The following is a 27,597-nucleotide window of genomic DNA, read 5'->3' as shown; positions in this document are numbered from 1 at the left end:
AAGATTATAATTAACAATGATAAAATATCCAACTAAGGAGTATTCATAACCTCCAGACGTATCCTACCCACAATGTAACAAAGTTTGGCAACGTTCCACAGTCTGGCTACGTTCTGTTCAGCTAAAAGACGAGATAAACACAAATTATCATCCAAATCTGGGTATAAGGGAAGTTCATGGCAAATAAGCTCAAATCTGGCATCATTATAAAACTGGCAGTTTAAAATAACATGGGTCGTACTTTCAACCTTTCCTGAACCACATGGGCACACCTGATCTTCCGGGGGATACCATGAAACCTCCCTTCCAGCACTGCTGTGTGCAAAGCATTACAGCAAGATAAAGTCAGAGCCCGACGAAATTTGCAGACAGATAAGTGGAAAAGGTATGCTGCAGGTGAAAAGTTTGAAATCTCGCTACCCAGAAACACATTTGCCAGAATGGCTCCTTGATCAATCTGGCGTTCCATGTCAAAAATTCTCTCTCGCAGCCTGGTCCTTGGAGTATCATACTTTTGCAAACAAGTTACTAGAACATTCTCAAAGATCTCTTATATTCTTTCACAGCAAGATAGGCAGTAATATTTTTTTCATATTTGTTCAGATGACTTAGTTAATTTGAGAACTGCATTCTTATTGTTTTGGTGCCCTCAGTGTCAGATGAGTGCTTTCTATACAACTACTATTTTTCATAATGGAAGCTTTTCTTGTCTTTTAGCTACTGCAGTCCTTGATGCAACATTTGTTTAGAGTCTCACCTCTAGGATCAATTGATGAATCTTCAAAAACCTAAATGTGGGACAAGATCAAGTGTGCAATGTAGTTGTATCTTTTACAGAAAATTAATATGTTATGTTATTGTTGAAATTGTATTTTTAAAATGTAATTAAAAAATGGTATTATCTGTATATAAATTTAAACTGTTTAATAAATTGTTTTTTAAAAGTTGATCATCTTCATGGTATTTCTTGTGAAATGTTTCTCCTCTCCAGTATCTGTAGCATTGATTATTTGGAGTCATCATCCAGGGCTTCTCTCTTTCACAAGTCCAAGACATCTATGATATGACGCTCTAAAAGGTAAGAATGCTCATATCCAAAAACCTATGAGTTCTAGTGTATAGCAGTGGCTGCTGTCTACAGCTAAACTACTTATGTGTGTGGCTTTTATCCCTTCTATGTAGAAGGGATGCAGCACATCCCTTCTGTAGTGATAGAATTAGCACAAAGCCCTTGAGATATGCAGTTGCCCTATTCTGCCTGCCCCATATGTGTGCAGGCCCTTGACTAATGTCAAATTGACAATGCCTGCTACATGAGCATCAAGTACTGGCCAGCCCTGATCACCTGCAGAAGAAAGATGGAAAGTTAAGTCCAGCCACCTGCATTTCTTTATATTGCTTTGGTGGGGCCTCATTCTGGCCTCCTTATATGCAAAAATTGTATAATTTGAATAAATTTGTAATTATGACTTCGTTAAATAACTTTTCAATGGTTTAAATATGTTATTGTTGAAATTGTATTTTAAAGGATTTATTTAAAAATTAAGAATGGTATTACCTGTATTTAAATTTAAACTCTTTAGTTAATAAATTGTTTTTTAAAAGTTGATCACCTTCATGGTATTTCTTGTGAAATGTTTCTCCTCTCTGACACCTGTAGCATTGATTCTTTGGAGTAATCATCCAGGGCTTCTCTCTTTCACAAGTCCAAGACATCTATGATATGACACTCTAGAAGGTAGGAATGCTCATATCCAAGAAACCTATGAGTTTTTTTCAACTCACACAGTGAGATCAACTAAAGACACTTCTAACTCATTTTTTACTAAAAGCAATAGAATGGGAAGCTCACAAAGTCAGACTTTAGCACTACTGCTTTTTTGGCAGGATGATAGCTATGCTATATGCTGGTCATGTAAATTAGCGGGGCCACCACTCTAAACATGTAGATTGCAGCTGGCTTGCGTTCTGGTGAGCAAACACCATATCTAGAAACATCTTGAATTCTCCTTATAGAGCAGAGCAGAGCACTAGAAATTAAACTATAACTTCCAGGTTTCTTAGTCGTATGGAACCATAAGCAGTGGTGGGTATGGAGAATCATCTTGTGGTTTCATGAACCAGGACACTCCCACTATTAAGGAAATAAAGAAAAATTCAGAAATTTGATTAATACACACTGGCTTAGTGAAAGTAGAATGCCAAACATTGGTTACCGAAGACTTTTACTTGAGTCAGTCTTAAGGCTATATGTGGAAGCTTGATGTATTTTTATTTTTCCATCACACCAGATAATGTGAAACTCTTGCTCCTGAGAGTCCCCTCAAAAGAAGCAATGGAGCAAGGAAGACACACATTATAAGCCAAGACAATGTCTATGCAGGGTTAATAGCTATGGGATTAACATGACTTGTCCTTTCTGCTTTTGAAGAGGGTAGTGCCGAATCCTTTAAAACTAAATTCCCTCCCATAATGCTGTATATAGTTACTTCTACTGAGCTTGATCTTTTGGATTAACTTCTGAGTAAACATGTCTAAACCAGTTGGATCAGGCCTGAGGCCTATTTAGTCCAGCACCATTTCCCAGTGGCTCAGCAGAGCTTCTGGGAAGCCGACAGGCAAGAGATGAAGGCGTGCTCACTCTCCTGCCATTGCTCTCTGGCAACTAGTATTCAGAGGTATCTTGATGCTCAACATGGAGGCAGCCTATAGCCACCAGGACTAGTAGCCAATTGACACATCCTCCATGAATTTGTTGAAGTCCCACTTAAAACCATCCGAGTTGGTAGTCATCACATCCCATGGCAGGCAATTCTATAGATTTAATTAATTATGCATTGTGTTGGGAAAATACTTGTCAGTCCTAAACTTCCTGGCAATCAGTTTCATGAGCTGACCCTTGGTTCTAGTGTTGTGAGAGAAGAGCTCCATATCCACATTCTTCTATGTTTAACAGATCTTTAATTATACTTTCCATCAATTTACCCGCAACAGACACTAAGCTAGCCAGCCTGTAAATTCCTGGATCCTTCTTTGCAAATTGGTGTTCACTGGCTCCTTCCCAATCCTCTAGCAGGGAGCCTGATTCTATGGACAAGTAACATATTTTTGCTAGATCAGCAATTTCACATTTGAGTTCTTAAAGAACTCTCAGGTGGATGTCATCTGGCCCTGGTGATCTGATTTTTCAAGATGGCTTAGATCATCACTTGTTACTTCTGACTCACTTCTTCGGCTTTCCCCTGAGCAGCTCATTACAGGTATAGGTATATGCTTTGTATCCTCTTCTTGGGAAGACAGCTGCAAAAAACTCATTTAGCTTCTCTGCAACCTTATCCTCAAGCATCCCTTTCACTATCTTGTCTAGTGATCCAAGCACTTCCCTGGCAGCTTTCCTGCTTCTGATGTAAATTGTGTTATCATTCCTCAAGGTTTTTATGCTAAAAACCAGTTTTTTGCATTCCTTTATAGTTTCCTTCTATTTCTTTTGCCCATTTGTCTTCCTTCCTGTTCTTATTTGGGCCGAACTTCCATTTTTGGAAAGACATCTACCTGCCTGTTATAGTTTTCTTGTATCTACTTGCTTGTCATGGTGATCTCCACCAGGACATGATGATGCTTTTCCTTCTTCTTGGTATATGTTCTGACTGAGCTATTATGGTTTTTAAATAAGCTCCATGTGCTGTGGAGTGATTTGACCCTCCTGACTGCTATTCAGCTTTCTTTTCACCAATCTCCTAAAGTATGAGCTTGTCATGTATGGCTTGGTTCACTATAATAATTTCACAAGTACTCTGCATTCTTGCTTTAAGAATTCAGTAATGTATATAAGGCTATCTTAAGGACTAATGATACTTGCTGTTGACTCTGGGCCAGTCACTTCTCTCTCAGCCTAACCTACTTCACAGGGTTGTTGTGAGTAAACTTAATAAAACTTAAGTATGTAGTACACTGCTCTGGGCTCCTTGGAGGAAGATCAGGATACAAATGTAATAATAATAATAATGATGATCTTTAACTACATACAGTGGGGATTTAAAATAAAAGATCAATAAAATGTAAACCTTTAATTTACAGATCAAACCATAACATTCAAAATAATAAACTAGGTCATCGCATAAAACTTGTAAAAAGTAGCCACGCCATCCTATAAATAGTTCTTTACAGGCTGAGATTTATGAAGTCCTTTTGTATTGGTCTTTTTCTTCAATGTACAACAGAGTTCAAAGGTTCTGCTCGAATATTCCCCAAGTCAAGTGCAGAGTCTGTCTCTTCATCAATCTCTCCAATTACAGCTCTGTAAAAGAAATTGTTTAAGTGCTGTTTGTAAAGTGCTATGTATGAAATGTTTAGCTTTGAAACTGTAAGAAGTTCTTACTCTAAAATTGTATAAATTCTGCTCAACACCTTTTCACATTGATATGTAGGCAAGAAAACATGCTGTAGTTGCCCATACCAAAGTCAAACATATTTATCACAAAAGAATGTTGACAGCACTTTCATCAGACATGAGAAGTACAGAACTAGTACTGACTGCATAAAACTACAAGCCTGTAGCAAAGGTTCGATTGTAAGGACCTGCCTTTAGGATATTCCCTTTGCATAGTTGAAAGACAGATATAAGGTATTTAACTCATTTTGCATCTTCTGTATTTCAGGTCCAACCCAGCAACTATAATTTACCACACTTTTCATACCTTAGGCAGCAACATTATCCCACCTAGAAGTAAGCACCACTAAATTCAGAGAGTGAGGCATGATTCCTAGTGTTGCAGAAGTGGTGTACTTCCATCCCAGTAACACAAATGATAAAAGGGCGAGATGAAATCATATAGGGAGTATCATAAGCAAGAACAGCAGGGGTGGGAGCAGAGACGAGAATTGCAATTAGTTTTGGCATTCCTGCATTCCAGCCACCTTGTTTCATAGGGCAGTAGGCAATATTTGACACCCTAACTGCTGAATCTGTAGTCGCTGGGGATGATGAGAATTGCAGATCGTTTCACAGAGAAGCCTAGAAAACACCAAGAGCACTTGATGTCAAGCATCTAGCTTCCAAACAGAGCACCCAACAAAGTGGAAGCTGGGTTGTCTACTACAGTAGAAAACCCTACTTTGAGTAGGGTTTGAAAACAGAACCTGCACTACTTGAGAACAGAGGTTTTTGGTTTTTTAAAGATCATACTTACACATTATCTCCTCTTACAATGTACAATCCTAATACTACTTGTTCCACTCCTTGTGAAGAACTAAAGACTCTTTCATGACTTTCATCCAAAATCAAGTTAATGGTCTGATCAAAGCCTTTAAGGGTTCCCTAAAAACATTTAAAACAAAGTATTTCAAAACGAAGCCTAAAGTTCATCTTCCCAAATATCCTAAATTGCAATATTGCATAAGTTAATACAGCTGTAAAAAGTCAAAGAATAAATCCTAAATTGAACTTTTCACACTAAATCACGTTTTCCCCCACTGAGCATTTACAACTTTCCTCAACAGCTGTTTCTTGTATGTATGTGTCACATAAAACCAAATAAAACATGTAAAAGGACAGGAAAACAACATTATGTAGGCAGTGATGAAATGTCTTGGGTTTGCATTTTCAGGAAAGGATGGATTTCTAATGCAGGGGTCTGCATTAGAGTGGTTCTGATCCTTTTTGGAGGGAAGGTTCCAGAAGATGGTGCTGGGGACTTCTGCTCGACTGGCCACTGGCCTATGGGGTCCCTCAAGGCTCAGGTTTGTCCTCCATGCTGTTATTTATTTATTATTTTATTTTTACATCTATATCCCGCTTTTCCTCTGAGGAGCTCAAAGCGGTGTACATGGTTATGTTCAGCCTCACAACAACCCTGTGAGGTAGGTTAGGCTGAGAGATACATGACTGGCCCAGAGTCACCCAGTGAGTATCATGGTTGGACGGGGATTCGAACTCGGGTCTCCCCGGTCCTAGTCCAGCGCTCTAACCACTACACTGTGCTTGCTCCTATCTACATGATGTGCTGTTTAACGTCTACATGAGACTACTGGGAGAGATTATCAGGTTTAGACTGAAGTGTCATCAATATGCAGATGACACTCAGCTATACCTCTCTTTGTCATCGGAAACTAAGGAGGTAGTGGATGTACTGAACGAGGGGTGGGAAGTAATGATGAGCAAACGAACGGGTTAAATCCAGATATGATAGAGGTGCTTCTGGTCAGTAGGAAAACCAATTTCCTACTGTTACTTTTCAGTAACACCGGTTTTAAAAAAGGGATCCTGGGGCAATCTGGGAAATTATAGGCCAGTTAGCTTAATGTCTGTTCCAAGCAAATCGATGGAAAGCATTCTCAAGGATAAAATTGTAAAGCACATAGAAGAACAGGCCCTGCTGGGGGAGGATCAGCATGGCTTCTGCAAAGGTAAATCTTGCCTCACAAACCTTTTGGGTGTTCTTTGAGAGTGTCAACAAGTGTATGGATAAAAGTGATCCCGGAACTTCCAAAAAGCTTTCAGCCTCTCAATTCTTCATCAAAGACTCTTGAGAAAGCTTAGCAGTCATGAGATAAGGAGACAACTACATGTGTGGATTGGTAACTGGTTGAAGGACAGGAAACAGAGGGTAGATATAAATGGAGAGTTTTCACAAAGGAGGGAAGTAAGAAGTGGGGTCCCCCAGGGATCTGTACTCTGACCAGTCCTTTTTAATTTATTCATAAATTATCTAGAAGTAGGGGTAATGAGCGAGGTGGCCAAATTTGTGGAGGGGGGGAGGGGCATCATGGTGCCGGCAGGGAGCATTTTTTGTTTAGCCTTCAAGCAAATTGCTCTCTCCTCTTTCCCCACTTTTTGCTGCAGTTTGTTTAGGAATTTAGACTCCCAACTTAAACTCTGGATTGATTTATGTACTTTGCATTTAGCAGACTTGGCTGTAGTTCTTTTGGCAGCTTTATGTCTTTCCAAGATATATTATCAGCAAGATAAAGACTGATATGTCTGACTGGGAATATCAGTGGAAGAAGAAGCCACGACGCAGAGGTGGGCCTTCTCTGTAGCTGCTCCTGGGCTGTGGAAATGCACTCCTGGCAGAAATTCGTAATTTGAGATCATTGCCGTCCTTCAGAAGAGCCCTTAAAACCTACCTATTTGGCCTGGCCTTCCAGAGTTTTAAACAATTAACTGTTTTAAATTGTTGCCCTGATTTTCAGGGCTTTTAGCAGTTTGTGTTTTAACAGTTTTTAATTGTTAATTTGTTTTAATTGTTTTTATCATGCTGTGAACCGCCCTGAGCCATTTTGGAAGGGCTGTACATAAATCAAATAAATAAATAAATAAATAAATAATCTAGAAGTAGGGGTGAGCAGCGAGGTGGTGGGCCACTGTGCAAAACAGGATGCCGGACTAGATGGGCCTTGGGACTTGATGAGCAGGGTGTTCTTTTGGGGTGGCCAAATTTGCAGAAGACATCAAAGTATTTAGGGTAGTGAAATCCAAAACAGATTGAGAGGAACTCCAGAGGATCTCTCAAAACTGGGTGAATGGGCAACAAAATGGCAAATGCGGTTCAATGTTGGCAAGTGTAAAGTGATGCACATTGGGATGAAAATCCCCAACTTCAAGTATACGCTGATGGGAACTGAGCAGTCAGTGACTAACCAGAAGAGGGATCTTGGGGTCGTGGTGGACAGCTCATTGAAAGTGTTGACTCAATGTGTGGCAGCTGTGAAAAAGGACAATTCCATGCTAGGGATCATTAGCAAACCTAGGATGGCTTTAAGAGGGGTTTGGATAACTTCATGGAGAAGTGTATCAACTGCTACTAGTTGGGAGGGCTATAGGCCACCTCCAGCCTCAGAGGCAGGATGCCTCTGAGTCCCAGTTGCAGGGGAGTAACAGCAGGAGGGAGTGCATGCCCTTGACTCCTGCCTGTAGGCTTTCAGCAGTATCTGGTGTGCCACTGTGCGAAACAGTGCCTGATCCAGCAGGGCTGATCTTATGTTCAATTACAATTGGATTGGGAGATTCAGCTGGTTCTGAATGGGGGTTGTACTGCCCGTGAAAGAGCAATTGTACTGTTTGGGAGCACTGCTGGACCTGGTTCTGCTTCTGGATGCTCAGGTGGAGACAGTAGCAAAGATCGCTTTTCACAGCTTCTGCTAGAGGTGGTCTTGTGGTAGCAAGCATGAATTGCCCTCTTTGCTAAGCAGGATCCACCTTGGTTTGCATTTGAATGGGAGACTACACGTGAGCACTGTAAGATATTCCCCTTAGTGGGTGGGAAGAGCATTTGGGAAGAGCATCTAAATGCTTGCATGCAGATGGTTCCAAGTTCCCTCCCTGGCTTCTCCAGATAGGACTGGGAGAGACCCCTGCCTGTAACCTTGGAGAAGCCACTGCCAGTCTGGCATAGTAGTAGGCAAAGTGGGACAGTGGTCTGATTTGGTATAAGGCAGCTTCCTATGTTCCTACCTATGCCTTCGTCATGTTATGGCTGTATTACTGCAATGTGCTTTACAGGGGGTTGCCTTTGAAAAATATTTGGAAACATCCATTGGTGCAGAAAGCAGTGGCTAGAGTTCTTTCCAGAACCGCTTGCTTAGAGCATTATACACCTACTTTGAAAGATAGGTGTCAATTTTTTGCCAGTTTGTTCCCAATTGCCAATTGTTCTCTCTGCTGCCTCCGTTGGTCGGAAGTCCCTGATGCATCGGGGACTTCCGGCCATATCTGGCCAACGAGGGCAACAGGGCGGCAGAGAGGTACGCTGCTGCCCAATTAGCTTTCTAAACAAAGGGTGCGGGGGGGGGAGCAGGAGTGGTAAGTGCATCCTCCCCTGCTCTTGAAGTGGCACCCCCACCGCCTTCAAACCAGCAGTACTGAATATAGTATACAGAAGCTACAAGACACATCTTAAGTATTATTTTGTAGAAGAGTAATGGTTGCACACATGCAGTCTAATCCTAAGTATTTTTATTCAGAAGTCCAACTGAGTTCAGTGAGACTTACTCCCACAAGATAGCCAAGTTAATAGGAAATATATTGATACCAGTGACGCTTACAAGCATGTATTTAGCAATTACATCCATTCCAGGACAAACAGCTTGAGAAAATAATGGATTTTATATTTAAGGAAAATTCTTACCACAATCATTCGACCATCGGAAGTAATTACTGCAACAGTACCTAAGACTCAAGTTAAAGTTGTTAAAATAAAATTGATGACAAGATTTGCAGATCCTATGCATACTTGCTCAGAAGTAAATCCCACTGTTAAATGGACTTTATTCCCAGATAACTGTTCATAAGACTGCCGTCTAAGATGATTTGCTCTGGCTAGATTTGTGTCACAGTGCTTTTAAAGAAGTAGTGTGTGAGGCAGATCAAAGAAAAAGCAAAACAGGGATGTGTATTTTCTAGAACAGCACAACACACACAATTTGAGTATGGAAATAAATCCATCTTCTCTCAGATGTTACTGAAAAAACGTGTTTAGGCTTTGCAGTTCTGAAGAAACTTTGTCCTTATATATTATGTTTTAAACAACATATCATTAAGTCTCCATAGTCACAGGGAGTTCAAAAGGGCTTCAAATGGAAGTCCCAGTAAGTTGCAAAATTATTACTACTATTGTTAGTTATTTGCTCTCTGGCCCTCCCCACAAGTTGTCATGGACATAAGGAAAAGGTTAACCCTTCTTTCCTTCAGTCACTTCAGCTCTGGCTCAGAAAATTACTTCCACAGTAACATTTTAAAAAGAAACCCAATGCTTTCCAAGATGTTCTCATCAATCAGATGTTTTCTTGGTATAGTAATTATCTAAGCTGTTCTCAGTTTCTCAAATGTAAGAATTAGTCATTTGTCTGCATGGAAGGGGGTTAATTCTATATCTGAGCTGAAATAAGAGATCAAAAGACAAATGAGAACAAGACTAGACCAGTTTCCCTCTCTTCGTAGGAAACAGACATTTTTCTAGCTATGATTTCTGTTTGATCAAAATAAATTTTAAGATGAAAGTGTATGCTCAAAATGGGGAGGCAAAATGTCTTAAGACACCCCAATCTGACTCTCGACTGCTTTTAAGTATAGCTGTGGTAAGATTCTGAATTTAAGACACAGCTTCATGAAATTACTTTTCATAGAAAGCCCTTTGCAGTCATTTCTGTCTTGATGATCTATACTTAGCCAGCTTTCTGTTTATGTTTTACTAGAATTATGTAAGTCATCTAGAATCTTAACAGAAGTTCTTGCTCTCTCTCTTTAAATATTGTCAGTACAGCCTATGAACTCAGACCTGCTTGATGGTATATTATCTGTTGGTGACTTTCCACAGCGTGGTGTAGTGGTTAGAGTGCTGGACTAGCACCGGGGAGACCTGAGTTCAACTCCCTATTCAGACATGATACTCTGGGCCAGTCACTTCTCTCTCAGCCTAACCTACTTCACAGGGTTGTTGTGAAAGAGTAACTTAAGTATGTAGTACACTGCTCTGGGCTCCTTGGAGGAAGAGCGGGATATAAAATGTAATAATAATAATAATAATAATAATAATAATAATAATAATAATATCTGTTGGTGACTTTCACACTCCTCAGCCAGCTGAATAGCAAAAGGCTAATCCAAATGCGAAGGATGTGAAAAGCCATAACACAGGCAATCCACAACTCTGTGTGTTTGTGTGTGTACACACACACCTTGGCATTTAAGAAGCCACCTATATTCATTACACTTCTATGTCTCAGGCTTTCCCCCTCACAAAAAACCTCACGTGGGGATGGCAAGAGCACTTGCCCAGGGGTTGGACTAGAAGACCTTCAAGGTCTCTTCCAACACTGACATTCTACTATTCTAGGGCTACCCGGTGAGTGTAAGAGCAGGGATTTCAACTAGGGTCTTCTCTTACCAGGTCCGACTCTCTCCCTGGGGTTCTCTAATTTGGGTCCCCAGATGTTGGACTACAACTCCCATCATCCCCAGCCACAATGGCCAAAGGACAGGGGGATGAAGTATGTTAAACAAGAGATATTTACTTTCTCCAAGACCACCCAAGAGCTTTGCTGAGCAGACCGAGCAGAGATTTAAGCTTAGGGCTCTATATGCATCTTATTTATGTATTATTTCTCTATGTAAACTGCCCTGAGCCATTTTTGGAAGGACAGTATAGAAATCGAATAAATAAACAAATAAACAAACGCAACGTACTGGCAGCTATAGCACAGTACCACTATGTAGAGAGGTTGCAAAATTCAGCTTGCCTACGGACAGAACTTTGGATTTGTGATTAAGCATAGGAGTATACCCGTGCTTGGAGAAAGGACATAGCTACGCTGGATAAACCCCACCTCCCCTACAACTAGCACAAGTTGGCGAAGGCTCCTTCCTTCTCATCAGACCCTCGAGGGCAGCCTTCGTTTTAGCCAACAACTCAGTCCCAATTTTCCGCACGTCGACTTCGAGCTTCACTTGGCAGGAAGATACTTGCCAGTTGCAACCAGGGTTCATAGCGGAACTTTGCCTTACCCGCAAAGGGGATCGTAAAAAATAATTTTTAAAAATCCTTTAGTCTTATGGCCGTTTTGCAGCGAGCTCCGGAACCTGAATAGGAGGGTGCAAGCGACGCGCCTTCCCCTTTCCAACAGAAGGACCACGTGGAGCGCTGCTGAAATGCAACTGGTTGGTTCACACAGACCCGCCCCCCCCGGAGCCAACACTTTAAGCCGATTCGCTGCTGCGCTCGCGCGGCACTTCCTCCTCCTCGCCTTCGGACATGCCAGTGGTCGCCTGCTATGAAGGCATAACGTAATCCACCGAGGGCGGAAAACCCGGATTCAGGACCCTTAAAAAGTCGACGCCTTCTATTCTCTCCCCTCCCGGCTCCCCTCCCAAGGGCCCTTCAGGGGTAGTACTACAGCCAATCGTAGGCAGCAGCCTCCTCACCCTCTTACGGTCACTGGAACCGGACACAAAAAGGGGAAGCGCCGCCACGCGCGAGATCCACGAGGGGCTGGCGAAAGGCGCCTCAACGATCCCACCCTATCCCCTTCGCGCCCCAACGCCACCCTCCCCGGCAGCTGAAGCCCCAGTGACTCCGCACAGCCCCCGGCAGCAAAAGGATACGGTTAATGTAGTTCTCTAGAGCGGAGGTCATGACGGCGAACTCCCGCTTCCACCCTGGAGCGCGGCGCAGGGCAGACCAGGCGAAGTAAGCCGCCGCCAGAGAGACTTCAAATATCCAGGGTCCGAAACCACGACTCGCGCTGCTAACGACAATTACATCCGGGTCTATGTGACATTGCGCACGCGTGCAGAACATATTTCGCGAGCGAGGGAAGTTGGGGGGGGAAATTAGGCAGGATTTACGTGGCCCCGCCCCATCGTGACGTCATCGGTTTTTGTCTGGCTACCAAGGCGCGCGATTAGTAGAGCGGGAGGGTAAGTTGCAATTGTTGTGTGCGCATGCGTCGGTGGCTGCTGTCTCACTGTTCTTTTTCCTGCTTAACTTGGCAGCCTCGGCTTGACTGTTGTGTGGGCAAAGGCTGAGTGAGTGGGGGTAGATCTCCTTGATCAGTCAGTCTATAAGGCACGTGTGAAGAGCTCTCACCAAGTATGGAAGCGCCTTGGTAATAACGTATATTCCTTGTGCTGAGTCTGTTTTGTCATCCGCGAATGCATATTGTCTGACTTTTTGATACCTCTGCAGAAGCTTTCTTTGATTTTGCTAGAGTTAGGGTACACTTTGAATCGGTTAGATTAATTTGGTTTTTTAAAAAAAGACTACGTATTATTTGTATGGCACTATCAATGCATGCCGCTACTTGGGGGGGGGGGTCTAAGGGTGAAGGCTCAGTATGTATGCATCTAAAAACGAAAGGTGTGTCATATCAGACTTGCTGTTTTTCGCTTTATGCAAATTTAATTATTGATTGACTAAAAACTCACTCTTAATTGACTAAGATTAGGTTGGGTGACAGGCAGCCCTATTTTTAAAACCAATTGAAAAGGAGAATGTCTCATTCCTGTTTGCCGGAGTGTCTCAACAAATCTACCATACTATCTTTATTATTCACACACTGTTATCATTCTGACCAGCCTGCTAGTTCAAATGTGGTGTGTTCATTTAGGAGCCCTTGCCATTGTTTGTGTTCATAATATATGCAGCATGCATACATTATGATTTTATTATTAGGGGGGAAATGCAATTGTGTATCTAAATCAACACCAGCCAGTGTGGTGTAGTGGTTAGAGTGCTGGACTAGGGCCGGGCCGGGGAGACCCGAGTTCAAATATCCATTCAGCCATGATACTTGCTCTGGGCCAGTCAATTGACTCTGGGCCAGTCAATTCTCTCTCAGCCTAACCTACTTTACAGGATTTTTGGAGGAGAAACCTAAGTATGTAGTACACCGCTCTGGGCTCCTTGGAGGAAGAGTGGGATATAAAATGTAAATAATAGTAATAATAATTAATAAATGTTTTTTAAAAACCAACCCGCACACTTTGTATTTTAGTCACACTGCTTACATTTGTAATCACCATTGTGCATGTAATTTCCAAAAGTGTATAAATAAGCACCTTTGGTCTGAAACTCATTTGTATGTACTTTTACTTCTCTTATCCTAACATATCTTACAGAATTAAAAGAATATCCCAAATGTTCAGTAACCATTTGATAAATTCTTTAAGGTAAGGTATTCTCCTTGGGATGGAGCCGCTCTGGGAAGAGCAGGAGATTTCAATTTCCTTCCCTGGCTTCTCCAAGATAGGGTCTGAGAGAGATTCCTGCCTGCAACTAGAAGTGTGAGCACTGTAAGATATTCCCCTTGGGATGGAGCCGCTCTGGGAGGAGCAGGAGATTTCAATTTCCCTCAGGCTCGGATTGGCCCATAGATCAACAGGGCATATTTCCGGTGCGCCCTACCCACGCGGTGCCCCTGCGCCCCAACTCTCACCCCTCATTACCTATTCTGCTCAAAACCTGGTGCCCTCCCCATATACATTCTGGCTCCCTCCCCACATACATTCCGGCGCCCTCTAAGTGCCCCCAGTCCGACCCTGATTTCCCTCCCTGGCTTCTCCAAGGTAGGGCTGAGAGAGATTCCTGCCTGCAACCTTGGAGAAGCCACTGCCAGTCTGTGAAGACAATACTGAGCTAGATAGACCAATTGTCTGACTCAGTATATGGCAGCTTCCTATGTTCCAATGATGGTTTCAGTACATAAGAAACATATTTAACAGAGAATTAGCCCCATTTAACATAGCCTGTCTGACTTCTGGAGAAATATGCATAGGCTGAGGCATATGAATCTTGACTTTCACAGAAATCCATGCCTAGTGTAACTTATTTCAAATAAATGTGCTCTGGATAATGTGGAACTAGTGCTGTACAATTATTAGTGATTTACTTTGAGGAGAATTTCTCACAGATTCTGACTGGAAATAAAATCCATTGGAATTGGGATTTGTTCAAGAGTTGGAAGAGATGAACACTGATACATGTGAAACATACTTGGTCAGTTGAATGTTTTGTTTACTTTAGATATATCTATCCATCCTATCCTGAAAATGCAAACCCAAGACATTTCATCACTGCCTACATAATGTCATTTTCCCGTCCTTTTACATGTTTTATTTGGTTTTATGTGACACATACATACAAGAAACAGCTGCTGAGGAAAGTTGTAAATGCTCATTGGGGAAAAATGTGATTTAGTGTGAAAAGTTCAATTTAGGATTTATTTATTCTTTGACTTTTTACAGCTGTATTAACTTGTGCAATATTGCAATTTAGGATATTTGGGAAGATGAACTTCAGGCTTCGTTTTGAAATGTTTTGTTCGTTTTTGAAATGTTAATGTTTTTAGGGAACCCTTAAAGGCTTTGATCAGACCATTAACTTGATTTTGGATGAAAGTCATGAAAGAGTCTTTAGTTCTTCACAAGGAGTGGAACAAGTAGTATTAGGATTGTACATTGTAAGAGGAGATAATGTGTAAGTATGATCTTTTAAAAAGCCAAAAGCTCTGTTCTCAAAGTAGTGCAGTGTGAAGTGTAGTAGAAAACCCAGCTTCCACTTTGTTGGGTGCTCTGTTTGGAAGCTAGATGCTTGACATCAAGTGCTCTTGGTGTTTTCTAGGCTTCTCTGTGAAACGATCCTGGCTGAACTGTCAGGCCCAGTTCTTGCATTATGCAGGGCTAGGCAACCTTTGACACTCCACCTGTTGTTAAACTGCAATTCTCATCATCCCCAGCCACAACAGATTCAGCAGCTAGAGTAACAAACCCCTGCTAACTTGGCAAACTAACATTTTAATGTGGTGATTCTTTTTATTTAGCAGGGGGAGAGTAACTGGCCCTGTCCACCCCCAGCACAGTACCTCCAGTGACTGTTGCTGGTGTCTATCTTATATTTCTTTTTAGATTGTGAGCCCTTTGGGGACAGGGAGCCATCTTATTTATTTATTTATTGTTCCTCTGTGTAAACCTCCCTGAGCCATTTTTGGAAAGGCGGTATAGAAATCAGTCAGTCAGTCAGTCAGTCAATCAATCAAACATTGCCTACTCCTGCCATATGGAACAAGTCGGCTGCTCAGCTAATGTAGGAATGCCAAAACTAATTGCAGTTCCAGTCTCTGCTACCCCTCCTGCTGTTCTTGCTTATGATACTTCCTATACGATCTCATCTCACCCTTTTATTATTTGTGTTACTGGGATGGAAACACACAGAGCTGTAATTGGAGAGATTGATGAAGAGACAGAGACCACACTTGAAATGGGGAATATTTGAGCAGAACCTTTGAACTCTGCTGTACATTGAAGAAAAAGACCAATACAAAAGGAATTCATAAATCTCAGCCTGTACAGAACTATTTATAGGATGGCATGGCTACTTTTTAGAGGCTTTATGTAATGACCTAGTTTATTATTGTGAATTTTATGGTTTGATCTGTAAATTAAAGGTTTACATTTTATTGATTTTTTATTTTAAAAGCCCACTGTACATAGTTAGAGAATATTATTTATTATTATTATTATAACATTTATATCTCGATCTTCTTCCAAGGAGCCCAGAGCGGTGTACTACATACTTAAGTTTCTCCTCACAACAACCCTGTGAAGTAGGTTAGGCTAAGAGAGAAGTGACTGGCCCAGAGTCACCCAGCAAGTACCATTAGTCCTTAAGATAGCCTTATATATATTACTGAATTCTTAAAGCAAGAATGCAGAGTACTTGTGAAATTATTATAGTGAACCAAGCCATATATGACAAGCTAATTCTTTGAGAGAATGGTGAAAAGAAAGCTGAATAGCAGTCAGGAGGGTCAAATCATTCCACAGCACATGGAGCTTATTTAAAAACCACAATAGCTCAGTCAGAACGTATACCAAGAAGAAGGAAAAGCATCAATATGTCCAGGTGGAGATCATCATGACAAGCAAGTAGATACAAGAAAACTATAACAGGCAAGTAGACGTCTTTCCAAAAATGGAAGTTCAGCCCAAATAAGAACAGGAAGGAAGACAAACGGGCAAAAGAAACAGAAGGAAACTATAAAGGAATGCAAAAAACTGGTTTTTTGAGGAACGATAACACTATTTACCTCAGAAGCAGGAAAGCTGCCAGGGAAGTGGTTGGATCACTAGACAAGATAGTGAAAGGGATGCTCAAGGATAAGGTTGCAGAGAAGCTAAATGAGTTTTTTGCAGCTGTCTTCCCAAGAAGAGGATACAAAGCATATACCTATACCTGTAATGAGCTTCTCGGGGGAAAGCCGAAGAAGTGAGTCAGAAGTGACAAGTGATGATCTAAGCCATCTTGAAAAATCAGACCACCAGGGCCAGATGACATCCACCTGAGAGTTCTTTAAGAACTCAAATGTGAAATTTTAAATGTGAAACAGCTCTGAGCCATTTTGGAAGGGCGGTATACAAATCAAATCAATCAATCAATCAATCATCATCATCAATTACTGATCTAGCAAAAATATGTAACTTGTCCATAGAATCAGGCTCCCTGCTAGAGGACTGGGAAGGATCCAGTGAACATCAATTTGCAAAAAAGGATCCTGGAAATTACAGGCTGGCTAGCTTAGTGTCTGTTGCGGGTAAATTGATGGAAAGTATAATTAAAGATGTGTTAAAACATAGAAGAATGTGAATACGGAGCTCTTCTCTCACAACACTAGAACCAGGGGTCAGCTCATGAAACTGATTGCCAGGAAGTTTAGGACTGACTGAGTATTTTTTCCACACAATGCATGATTAAATCTATAGAATTGCCTGCCATGGGATGTGATGACTACCAACTTGGATGGTTTTAATTGGACTTCAACAAATTCATGGAGGATGTGTCAATTGGCTACTAGTCCTGGTGGCTATAGGCTGCCTCCATGTTAAGCGTCAAGATACCTTTGAATACTAGTTGCCAGAGAGCAATGGCAGGAGAGTGAGCACGCCTTCATCTCTTGCCTGTCGGCTTCCCAGAAGCATCTGCTGAGCCACTGGGAAATGGTGCTGGACTAGATAGGCCTCAGGCATGATCCAACTGGTTTAGACATTTTTACTCAGAAGTTAAAATCCAAAAGACCAAGCTCAGTAGAAGTAACTACATACAGCAGTATGGGAGGGAATTTAGTTTTAGAGGAATTGGCACTACCCTCTTCAAAAGTAGAAAGGATAAATCATGTTAATCCCATAGCTATTAACCCTGCACAGACATTGTCTTGGTTTATAATGTGTGTCTTCCTTGCTCCATTACTTCTTCTGAGGGGACTCTCAGGAGCAAGAGTTTCACAGTATCTGGTGTGATGGAAAAATAAAAATACATCAAGCTTCCACATATAGCCTTAAGACTGACTCAAGTAAAAGACTTCAGTAACCATTGTTTGGCATTCTACTTTCACTAAGCCAGTGTGTAGCACTGCCTAGAGTATATCGTATTAATCAAATTTCTGAATTTTTCTTTATTTCCTTAATAGTGGAAGTGCCCTGGTTCATGAAACTACAAGATGATTCTCCATACCCACCACTGCTTATGGTTCCATACGACTAAGAAACCTGGAAGTTATAGTTTAATATCTAGTGCTCTGCTCTATAAGGAGAATTCAAGATGTTTCTAGATACGGTGTTTGCTCACCAGAACACAAGCCAGCTGCAATCTACATGTTTAGAGTGGTGACCCTGCTAATTTACATGACCAGCATATAGCATAGCTATCATCCTGCCAAAAAAGCAGTAGTGCTAAAGTCTGACTTTGTGAGCTTCCCATTCTATTGCTTTTAGTAAAAAATGGTGTAGAAGTGTCTTTAGTTGATCTCACTGTCTATGACTTTAAAATACTATTTCAACAATAACATATTTAAATCATTGTAAAATTATGTAATGAAGTCATATTTACAAATTTATTCAAATTATACAATTTTTTCATATAAGGAGGCCAGAACAAGACCCGACCAAAGCAATATAAAGAAATGTGGGTGGCTGGACTTAACTTTCCATCTTTCTTCTGCAGGTGATCAGGGCTGGCCACTACTTAGTTCCCATGCAGTAGGCATTGTTAATTTGACATTAGTCAAGGGCCTGCAGAATATGGCAACTGCATATCTCAAGGGCTTTGTGCTAATTCTATAATTACAGAAGGGATAAAAGCCATACACATCAGTAGTTTAGCTGTAGACAGCAGCCACTGCTATACACTAGAACTCATAGGTTTCTTGGATATGAGCATTCCTACCTTCTAGAGCGTCATATCATAGATGCCGTGGACTTGTGAAAGAGAGAAGCCCTGGATGATGGCTCCAAAGGATCAATGCTACCAGGTGTTGGAGAGGAGAAACACTTCACAAGAAATACCATTCATTCATTCATTCATTCATCCATCCATCCATCCATCCATCTACCTATTTATTTACATTTATATTCCGCTCTTCCTCCAAGGAGCCCAGAGTTGAAGATGATCAACTTTTAAAAACCAATTTATTAAATAAAGGGTTTAAATTTAAATACAGGTAATACCATTTTAAATAATTTCAACAATAACGAATTAATTTTTCTTTAAAAGATACAACGGCACTGCACACTTGATCTTGTCCCACATTTAGGTTTTTGAAGATTCATCAATCGATCCTAGAGGTGAGACTCTAACAGATGTTTCATCAAGTTCTGCAGTAGCTGAAAGACAAAAAAAACTTCCATTATGAAAAATATTAGTTGAATAGAAAGCACTCATCTGACACTGAGGGCACCAAAACAATAAGAATGCAGTTCTCAAATTAACTAAGTCATTTGAAGAAATATGAAAAAATATTACTGCCTATCTTGCTGTGAAAGAATATAAGAGATCTTTGAGAATGTTCTAGTAACTTGTTTGCAAAATGTTCGCTCCTGTTACGAGATGAAGCACCTTATTGCCACCTATGAAGCAATTTTGATTGTTTACTGTGTTTTGTTGGAGTCCTTTCCTATATACAGTTTAAAACAATCCTGGTTTAATTTGATATAGGCAATATGTCTGGCATATTTGGTAATTTTAATTGGAGTGTGATAATCTGTCATTGAATCGGAGGGGCCTTGAAGGCCGTCTAGTCCAACCCCTTTCTCAGTGCAGGAAATCAAAAGGCAGAACATTCCCAGATGGCTATCTTAACACTGAGTAGGGGTTGGACCAGATGGCCTTCAAGGATACTCCAATTCTACAAAAGAAATGTATTCCACACTCCAGTTAAAATTTCCATTATCTGTGAGTCACAAAAGCCCTATTCAGACATTACATCATGCATATACATTCTCTAGACAATGTACCTGTTTTGAATAATTGAACAAGTATTCATTTAAGAGTGAATCTGAGCACATGCCTTCAAATGTAGGGCAGTACAACAGGAAGTACTACTGTACAGGCTTTGATCATACTGTGCAAACTATATGCACACATGTATATGTGTTAGTCTATAGTCTCTCTCATATTAAACGGGATTTCCTAGAAACTGTATATAGCAAAGCAGACTGGCAGAATACAATAATTTATCAAAAACCTTTGGAACTTGGTAAGTGGTAGTAAGAAACATGTGCAGTATATATACTGTAATTTCACATGTGATCAATCCAACATGAAAACAATTATTAGGTTATGGAAACATGTCAGTGCATCTGTGTGTGTGTGTGTGTGTGTGTGTGTGTGTGCGCGTGCGTGCTGGGGGGGGCAACTGTTTAACCTGAAACAGAATGGCAATTCTGATGCAGGCTAGTAGCTACAGATAAAAAGAATACCAAAAGGGTGCATATACCTACCATTCAAACCCCACTTGAGCTATGACACCATATGTGGCCTTGGATCTTCAACTCCCCACGCTAAAAATAACAATCCTCCTGATCTACTTCATAGGGTTTTGAGGATGAATATACAGGTGAAACTCAAAAAATTAGAATATTGTGCAAAAGTTCATTAATTTCAGCAATGCAAATTAAAAGGTCAAACTGATATATCAGATAGATGCATTACATGCAAAGCGAGATAAGTCAAGCCTTAATTTGTTATAATTGTGATGATCATGGCATACAGCTCATGAGAACCCCAAATCCACAATCCCAGAAAATTAGAATATTACATGAAACCAATAAAACAAGGATTGCAAATAGAACAATATCGGACCTCTGAAAAGTATAAGCATGCATATGTATTCAGTACTTGGTTTGGGCCCCTTTTGCAGCAATTACTGCCTCAATGCGGCGTGGCATGGATGCTATCAGCCTGTGGCACTGCTGAGGTGTTATGGAAGACCAGGATGCTTCAATAGCGGCCTTCAGCTCTTCTGCATTGTTTGGTCTCATGTCTCTCATCCTTCTCTTGGCAATGCCCCATAGATTCTCTATGGGGTTCAGGTCAGGCGAGTTTGCACAGTAATCCCATGGTCATTGAACCAGGTTTTGGTACTTTTGGCAGTGTGGGCAGGTGCCAAGTCCTGCTGGAAAATGAAGTCAGCATCCCCATACAGCTCGTCTGTGGAAGGAAGCATGAAGTGCTCCAAAATCTCCTGATAGACGGCTGCGTTGACCCTGGACTTAATGAAGCACAGTGGACCAACACCAGCAGATGACATGGCTCCCCAAATCAACACAGACTGTGGAAACTTCACACTGGACTGCAAGCATCTTGCATTGTGTGCCTCTCCATTCATGCAAAAGTTGCTCTCATCAGAAAAGAGGACTTTGGATCACTGAGCAACAGACCAGTTCTTTTTTTCTTGAGCCCAGGTAAGACACTTCTGACGTTGTTTGTTGTTCAGGAGCGGCTTGACAAGAGGAATACGACATTTGAAGCCCATGTCCAGGATCCGTCTGTGTGTGGTGGCTCTTGATGCACTAACTCCAGCCTCAGTCCACTCCTTGTGAAAATCCCCAACACTTTTGAATGGCCTTTTCCTGACAATCCTCTCCAGGCTGCGGTCATCCCTGCTGCTTGTGCACCTTTTTCTTCCACACTTTCCCCTTCCACATAACTTTCTATTAATGTGCTTTGATACAGCACTTTGGGAACATCCAACTTCTTTTGCAATTACCTTTTGAGGCTTTCCCTCCTTATGGAGGGTGTCAATGATGGTTTTCTGCACAACTGTCAAGTCAGCAGTCTTTCCCATGATTGTGATTCCTAATGAACCAGACTGAGAGACCATTTAAAGGCTCAGGAAGCCTTTGCAGGTGTTATGGATTGATTAGCTGATTGGAGTGGGACACCTGGAGCCTAGACTGTTGAACCTTTTCACAATATTCTAATTTTCTGGGATTGTGGATTTGGGGTTCTCATGAGCTGTACGCCATGATCATCACAATTACAACAAATTAAGGCTTGACTTATCTCGCTTTGCATGTAATGTATCTATCTCATATATCAGTTTCACCTTTTAATTTGCATTACTGAAATTAATGAACTTTTGCACGATATTCTAATTTTTCGAGTTTCACCTGTACCCAAGTCCCCTGCTAACTGAGCAAAGAGGCACCTTTTAAAAGTGGTGATTCCCTTTATTTAGCAGGTAGGAGGCAACGCCCTATCCATCCCCAGCAGAGCATCCCTCCAGTGATTGTAATACATATCTATGTAAACCACTTTGGGAACTTGTTACATATGTTACATATCTATGTAAACCACTTTCGGAACTTTTGTTGAAAAGCAGTATATAAGTATTTGTCGTATTCATATATTGTTTTTAAAACACTTTACAGAAGCAGAAGAGAAATAATTCAGATGCTAATAGTCGTTGGGGGGAAATACTTTGCATCTTTAGATTTAGCAACACTATTTGGATTTAAGGAAATGTGAACTTTCCCCCGCAAGCAGTTGCTTCCAACTGTGAAAAGTATTGGTGATGAAGCAAGTATTTGGTGTCAGACATTTAGCTACAGAAGTAAATAGATACACTTATTTACGCTTGTTTTCCAACAGGATTGTGTTTTCCAACAGGACATGAGCACAAGTGGAAATCTACAGTTGGGAGTGCTAACAAAAGGTTGATCAGTGCAGAATTGGTTATACATAAGGATTGCATTTCTTGTGCGTGTCTATTCACGCACAGGATGGGAGAATGTACCCACTTCCCATTGAGAGTATGCTACAAAGATCTGCTCCTGTGGATTAGGGGACCCTTCTGGAACAGGATGGGATGTGGCGCTGGTGGCTGCAGCAGGAAGGTGTGAAGGACTGGCAACCATCTCCCACCCTTTACAAAAGGAAGTGCCTCCAGTTCATGTAAGGAATAGGATCCCATCCAATGTTACTAAGCTTTATGTATTAAATATTAAATATTCCCCTGCTAACCTGACAAAGAGGCAACTTTTAACGTGGTGATTCTCTTTGTTTAGCATGGGGAGAGTAACTGGGCCTATTCATCCCCAGCACTGTACCTCCAAGTGACTGTTGCTGGTGTCTATCTTATGTTTCTTTTAGATTGTGAGCCCTTTGGGGACAGGGATCCATCTTATTTATTTATTCTGTGTAAACCATACTGAGCCATTTTTGGAAGGGTGGTATAGAAATAGAATAAATAATAAAAATAAATAATAAATATTGGTAGCAGTGTTACACAAAAGAAAATGTTGACACAAGAATTCTGAATATTGTTAGTGCCTTCTCATAAGTATTGCACAACAGGGTGAGTTATACAATGCAAATCTGCAATTTACTAACATACCTTGGTCTAGTTCCTTGGTTATGTTTTTTTCTAGCTGTGTTTGCATCTGAAATTACATGTAGATTATGGTTAACATTTTATTAGATATGAAAGAAAACATACACAGGTATGCTATCAAATTATAATACAGTATATAAAGACCACAGCAAAGTTTCATGTTGGGTCAATTGTTTCAGCTCTATTTTGATATCAATTCACATATTCCAGTTTTCAGCAGGCCTCACACAAGTCTTTACTCACATTTTAGGAGAGAACTGGAGAGTCTAGGGCTGGATTAGACATAACACAAAACTATGGTTTGTGCGAACCACAGTGGCAACCAAAGTGATCATGGATCTGAAGCACCTTCCTTATGAGGAGAAGTACAACATTTGGGGTACATTTTAGTTTAGGAAAGAGTATTAAGAGGCACATGACTAATGCTTATAAAATTATACTGGCATGAAAAATGGGGACAGAGAGAAGTCCCCCCCCCCACACATACACAACACCAGAATTGGGTTATCCAATGAAACTGATTGACAGGAGATTTAGATCAGACAAAATGAAGTACTTTCCCATATAATTCATTATTAATCTATGGAATTTGGTGCTGGTTGTGAGCCTTCGTGGCTTCAAAGGGGGATGAGACAAGTTCATGGAGAACAATTCTATCTATGGCTACTTAATCATGATGGCTACATGCTACCTCTAGGTTCAGAGGCAATATGCCTTTGAATACCAGCTGGAAGGGAGCAATGGTGGGAGAGGAATATACCTTCATCTCCTTCTAGTAGACTTCCTAGAGGAACCTAGTCGGCTACTGTGGGAAACAGGACGATGGATTACATCAACCTTGGCCTAATCCAGCAGGACTCTTATGTTTGCACTTCAAAACATGAAACATGCAAACCATGATTTAGAGCTGCTTGTCAGCTGCTGTTTCTCATCTGCTGTGGACTCAGTGCCTGTCACCACGGTACAGTTCCAATGGTGCAGCAGCCATTTGGAGAAGACAGAACAAGGTCCCTAGCTGTGGTTTCCCAAAAGTCTATGAATTCAGACATAATAGCAAGCCAGAGTTGTACTAAATATATTTAAACCATGGTTTTGGATTGTGGTTTGTTTCCCCCAAGCAAATCACGGTTTGTTGGCAGGCTAAAAATAAACCATGGTCTTGCACTGCTTCTAAACTTAGCCTTGGGCTGCACGGTACTTTCTGATAACTTCCTCTCACTGTACATTTCCCTGCAAAACAGGGAATACTTTTGAAAACTGGACCATGAATATATGATGCATATTAAAAATACCCAGAGGGACAAGAGGTAGAGATTTTTTAGTTTGTAATGCAGGCTTCAATTTCAACTAGGGTACTTTTGATTGCTTCCTGCACAGTTGGGGATGTTGTTCTGAGAAACACATCCTTTAAATTACTTTGAAAACCTGGAGCAATACAATATGAGAAAAATTCAGACCTACGCTAAGGAATGCAATCATGTACATTTACTTAGGAGTAAGTCCCATTAAACTGTAACTTACTCCCAAAATTTATTAAACACATTATTTAAATGTGTTAAATAAAGTAAAGTAAGTAAACATGCACAATATCTGGCTGCAAGACTAAGCAGAATTTGTGGTAAAAAGATAAGGAAAGATGAACTCAATAAAGTGAACCAGAATCTTTATTTGGAATCAACACAAGATATGCATTTTTTTAAAAAAGGAAGGATGGTAAAGGCAAAGTTAAAAGGCAAAGTAGGGTAATCTGATAACTGAAGTGTCAGAAAAGAGTGAGCAAATTTTCAAGTTCTTCAGAATTATTCTTCAGGCTGGATGTTAAGCAAACTAAGTTGTGGGGAGGAAAGGAGGGACAGACGGACAGACAGACCGACTGTCTATCACACACTCACACACACACGGACATAATGGAAAAGGACCCAAGTCTGCAGTTTGGAATAGTAAAGATGGAGTGCAGGAGGTTTTATGCAGATTTCAGTTGATTAGCCTCTGCTAGGCGTAAGATAGATTTTAGGTTGCCAGAAGGGCTATTGGGGGAATAGCTGTTGTCATCTCTCTAATTTAAAAATAGAGGTTTAATATTTAATAAAAATAGAAATTAAATTTTTTATTTAATACTAAATAAATGGATTGTATCCTAACCTTTCAACAGAGTGATGCTCCATAATTAGTAGCTCCTTCCACATGTAGAAGGAAAGTTGTGCTTACATGAGTGAAAGGAACTGCCAATGACAAAGTAGCGGTTCACAAAACATTAGGATATTATGTTTACTATGAGATTTTAGGAAATAAAATCTAGTAGTTCCTCAGTTTTGTCTCCAGCACCAAGCAGAACATGCAAGTCCCTTGTGAGGCAGAGAGCAGATGTAAAGAGAAACAGGGTAGTCTTTATATTAGCAAAGCTGGAGATTAAATGTAGGTGGTGCATTAGGTTAAGAATCAACAGAAGCCAAGCTTGGTAGTATTCCCTATTAGAGGGGTTCGTTTGGAAGCAAAAGTGTTGTTTGCTTCCAAATGGGGGGTGGGGGAGAAAGAGGCACCACAGGGAGATGCTAAAGAACAGGATACAGTGAATGCTTTGAGTGATGTTGGCCTTAGCCTTTCTCAAGGGCAGTGAAAAACAAATGAAAATACACCAAGCAATCTGTATGTATTTTCTATTCTGAGCCCATAAGGTGAGGCTTCCCACTTTTTTCCATTTGGACTCTGTGCTCCCCCCCATTCCCCACTTGCCTCCAAATTGAAAACAGCTTGTAAATCCCACAACAGGGAATGTTTAGCTAGGTCTAGGATCTGGACAACTGATGTCCAGAATTAACATGGCAGAATTAACTTGGTTATACAAATTAGGGGGTGGGGAAGAAAAAGCAAGGCTTTCAGTGTTGTTGGTTATCATTTATTAACTACTGTAAACAAAATATCTTTGCTATAACCAAATATAGGTCTTTTGCATACATACATATATATATATATATATATATATATATATATATATATTTATAAAGTTATATGTTTTTGTTAATTTTTTAGCTGTCATCATTCTTGTGGTTAATATTCTGGAAAAAAAATATGTTATATGTTGAAAATCCATGGGAAAAAAGCAATGCTAGAAATAAGCCAAGATAGGGGAGAGGGAGACAGAAAATATATCTGTTACACAGATGGCGACAGGTGTAACCAAAAGCAGTCATTGATTCAAATATGGCTTACATTATGTACCTGTATAATCTCTCAGGATAAAGTAGTAAAGCTAATATTGTGATTTTAAATTTAAATACTTTGCACATGATTTTGTTTCTAATATACCAATCCACTTCAAGGATTTGTGCAGATCCCTATTGTTAACAAGACAGAAGCCCACTATCCAAATCTAAATGGATAATATATATATATGTGTATACACAGATAGGTAGACATTTTAAGACTTTGTGATTTGGAGAGTGAGGACTGTTTGTTGCAGAAGCTGATTTTATGAATGCATTTTCATGCAAAGGACATAAAGATTCTCCTTCGATAAAGCAAAATGTTTGTACGGAAATAAACATAGAATGTGTTAAGTTTCAGAAAACCTGATATGCATCTTTAAAAAAAAAGGTGGTGGGGGGGAGGCAGGATCAAACTTCAGCTAATCACTCTAAAATATCTATGTTAATACTAGAGATGTGCGAATTGATTTGGGTACAAATCGATTTGTTCCTGAATCTGGCTGATTCAGGCAAGTAGGAGACAGGACAAATCACCCTTGTGGTCCATTGGCTAGATTCGGATCCAAATCAAATTGTACCAGATTTGATTCAAATCACTTCGAGATTTGGATTCCTCCTATTAATTCCCCCAGACTCCCAGCTTTCATAAAAACAAACAAACAAATAAATTCTTTGGTGTCTAATAACTTTTCCTCATAATGAATCCCTATGAGGATTAATTATGCACCAAAGAGTAAACACCTCAAAAATCCCTAAAATATAAACTGAGTACCCAGTGGCTTACGGGTTGGGGGATAGCTGGCACATGGGATGCCACTAATTCCCCACCCCCACCTGCAAAGCAGTGTTGTAAAAATGAACAGAAGAAATGAAGATGTGTAATGAAGACACCAAAGAATCTAAACACATCAAAAATACTTAGAAAATAAACTGAGTACGTGTGTGTGTGTGTGTATAGTTGACACATGGCAGTTCACAATTCGCACTGTCGAAAGACAGTCAAAATGAACAGAAGAAATGAAGGCGTATAATGAAGCCTCATAGGGATTTATTATGAGGAAAAGTTATTGGACATCAAAGAATCTAAACTCTTAAATATTCCTAAAAATAAACTCAGTACCCCACTGCCTTGCAGGTGGTGGTGGGGTGCAGTTGACACTGTCCAATGACAATCAAATTGAACAGAAGAAATGTAGTTGTGCAATGAATCATCATAGGGATACATTATGAGAAA

The 27,597-nt window shown here is 40.5% G+C and overlaps 2 protein-coding genes and 2 long non-coding RNA genes across 7 annotated transcripts in view; 2 read left to right on the top strand and 2 right to left on the bottom strand.

Annotated features, from left to right (window-relative positions):
- Positions 1–4,047: 4,047 nt before the first annotated feature.
- LOC128327014 (U6 snRNA-associated Sm-like protein LSm8) lies at positions 4,048–12,298 on the bottom strand. Its single transcript, XM_053255073.1, has 4 exons — positions 12,098–12,298; positions 9,126–9,166; positions 5,190–5,317; positions 4,048–4,297 (listed from the first exon to the last, which is right to left on the bottom strand). The coding sequence occupies exons 1-4, from the start codon at positions 12,291–12,293 to the stop codon at positions 4,207–4,209; spliced, it is 456 nt and encodes a 151-aa protein (XP_053111048.1). The 5' UTR covers positions 12,294–12,298; the 3' UTR covers positions 4,048–4,206.
- A 128-nt stretch (positions 12,299–12,426) lies between these two features.
- LOC128327016 (uncharacterized) lies at positions 12,427–18,281 on the top strand. Its single transcript, XR_008308403.1, has 2 exons — positions 12,427–12,600; positions 17,956–18,281. It is a non-coding gene; the product is annotated as an uncharacterized LOC128327016 (long non-coding RNA).
- On the top strand, positions 14,324–15,953 carry LOC128327015 (uncharacterized). The gene is made up of 2 exons (XR_008308402.1): positions 14,324–14,969; positions 15,704–15,953. It is a non-coding gene; the product is annotated as an uncharacterized LOC128327015 (long non-coding RNA).
- Positions 18,282–18,847: 566 nt separating the features above from the next.
- The window catches only part of LOC128327012 (ankyrin repeat domain-containing protein 26-like), a 241,575-nt gene continuing 232,825 nt past the window's right edge, over positions 18,848–27,597 (bottom strand). For 2 of the 4 annotated variants that reach the window (XM_053255066.1, XM_053255067.1), the window contains exons 36-37: positions 23,161–23,206; positions 18,848–19,147 (exon numbers count right to left, since the gene is read on the bottom strand). In XM_053255066.1, coding sequence (XP_053111041.1) covers positions 19,074–19,147; positions 23,161–23,206 — 120 coding nt within the window. In that variant the 3' untranslated portion in view covers positions 18,848–19,073. The remainder of the gene's footprint in view (positions 19,148–23,160; positions 23,207–27,597) is intronic. The other 2 variants (XM_053255068.1, XM_053255070.1) reach the window with 1 other exon arrangement.

Source organism: Hemicordylus capensis, chromosome 5 (assembly GCF_027244095.1).
Source record: "Hemicordylus capensis ecotype Gifberg chromosome 5, rHemCap1.1.pri, whole genome shotgun sequence".
In the NCBI taxonomy this organism is placed as follows: Eukaryota; Metazoa; Chordata; class Lepidosauria; order Squamata; family Cordylidae; genus Hemicordylus; species Hemicordylus capensis.
Note: the sequence above shows the minus strand (reverse complement) of the source record. Positions and strands in the feature narration are given on the sequence as shown.

Excerpts from the sequence above, each read along its gene's own strand:
- LOC128327014 (XM_053255073.1), bottom strand. The coding sequence starts at position 12,293 with ATGTTCTGCACGCGTGCGCAATGTCACATAGACCCGGATGTAATTGTC. Across the intron at positions 5,318-9,125 it reads CCGATGGTCGAATGATTGTG|GGAACCCTTAAAGGCTTTGA; the intron begins GTAAGAATTTTC and ends AAATGTTTTTAG. Across the intron at positions 4,298-5,189 it reads ATTGTAAGAGGAGATAATGT|AGCTGTAATTGGAGAGATTG; the intron begins GTAAGTATGATC and ends TTTCTTTTACAG.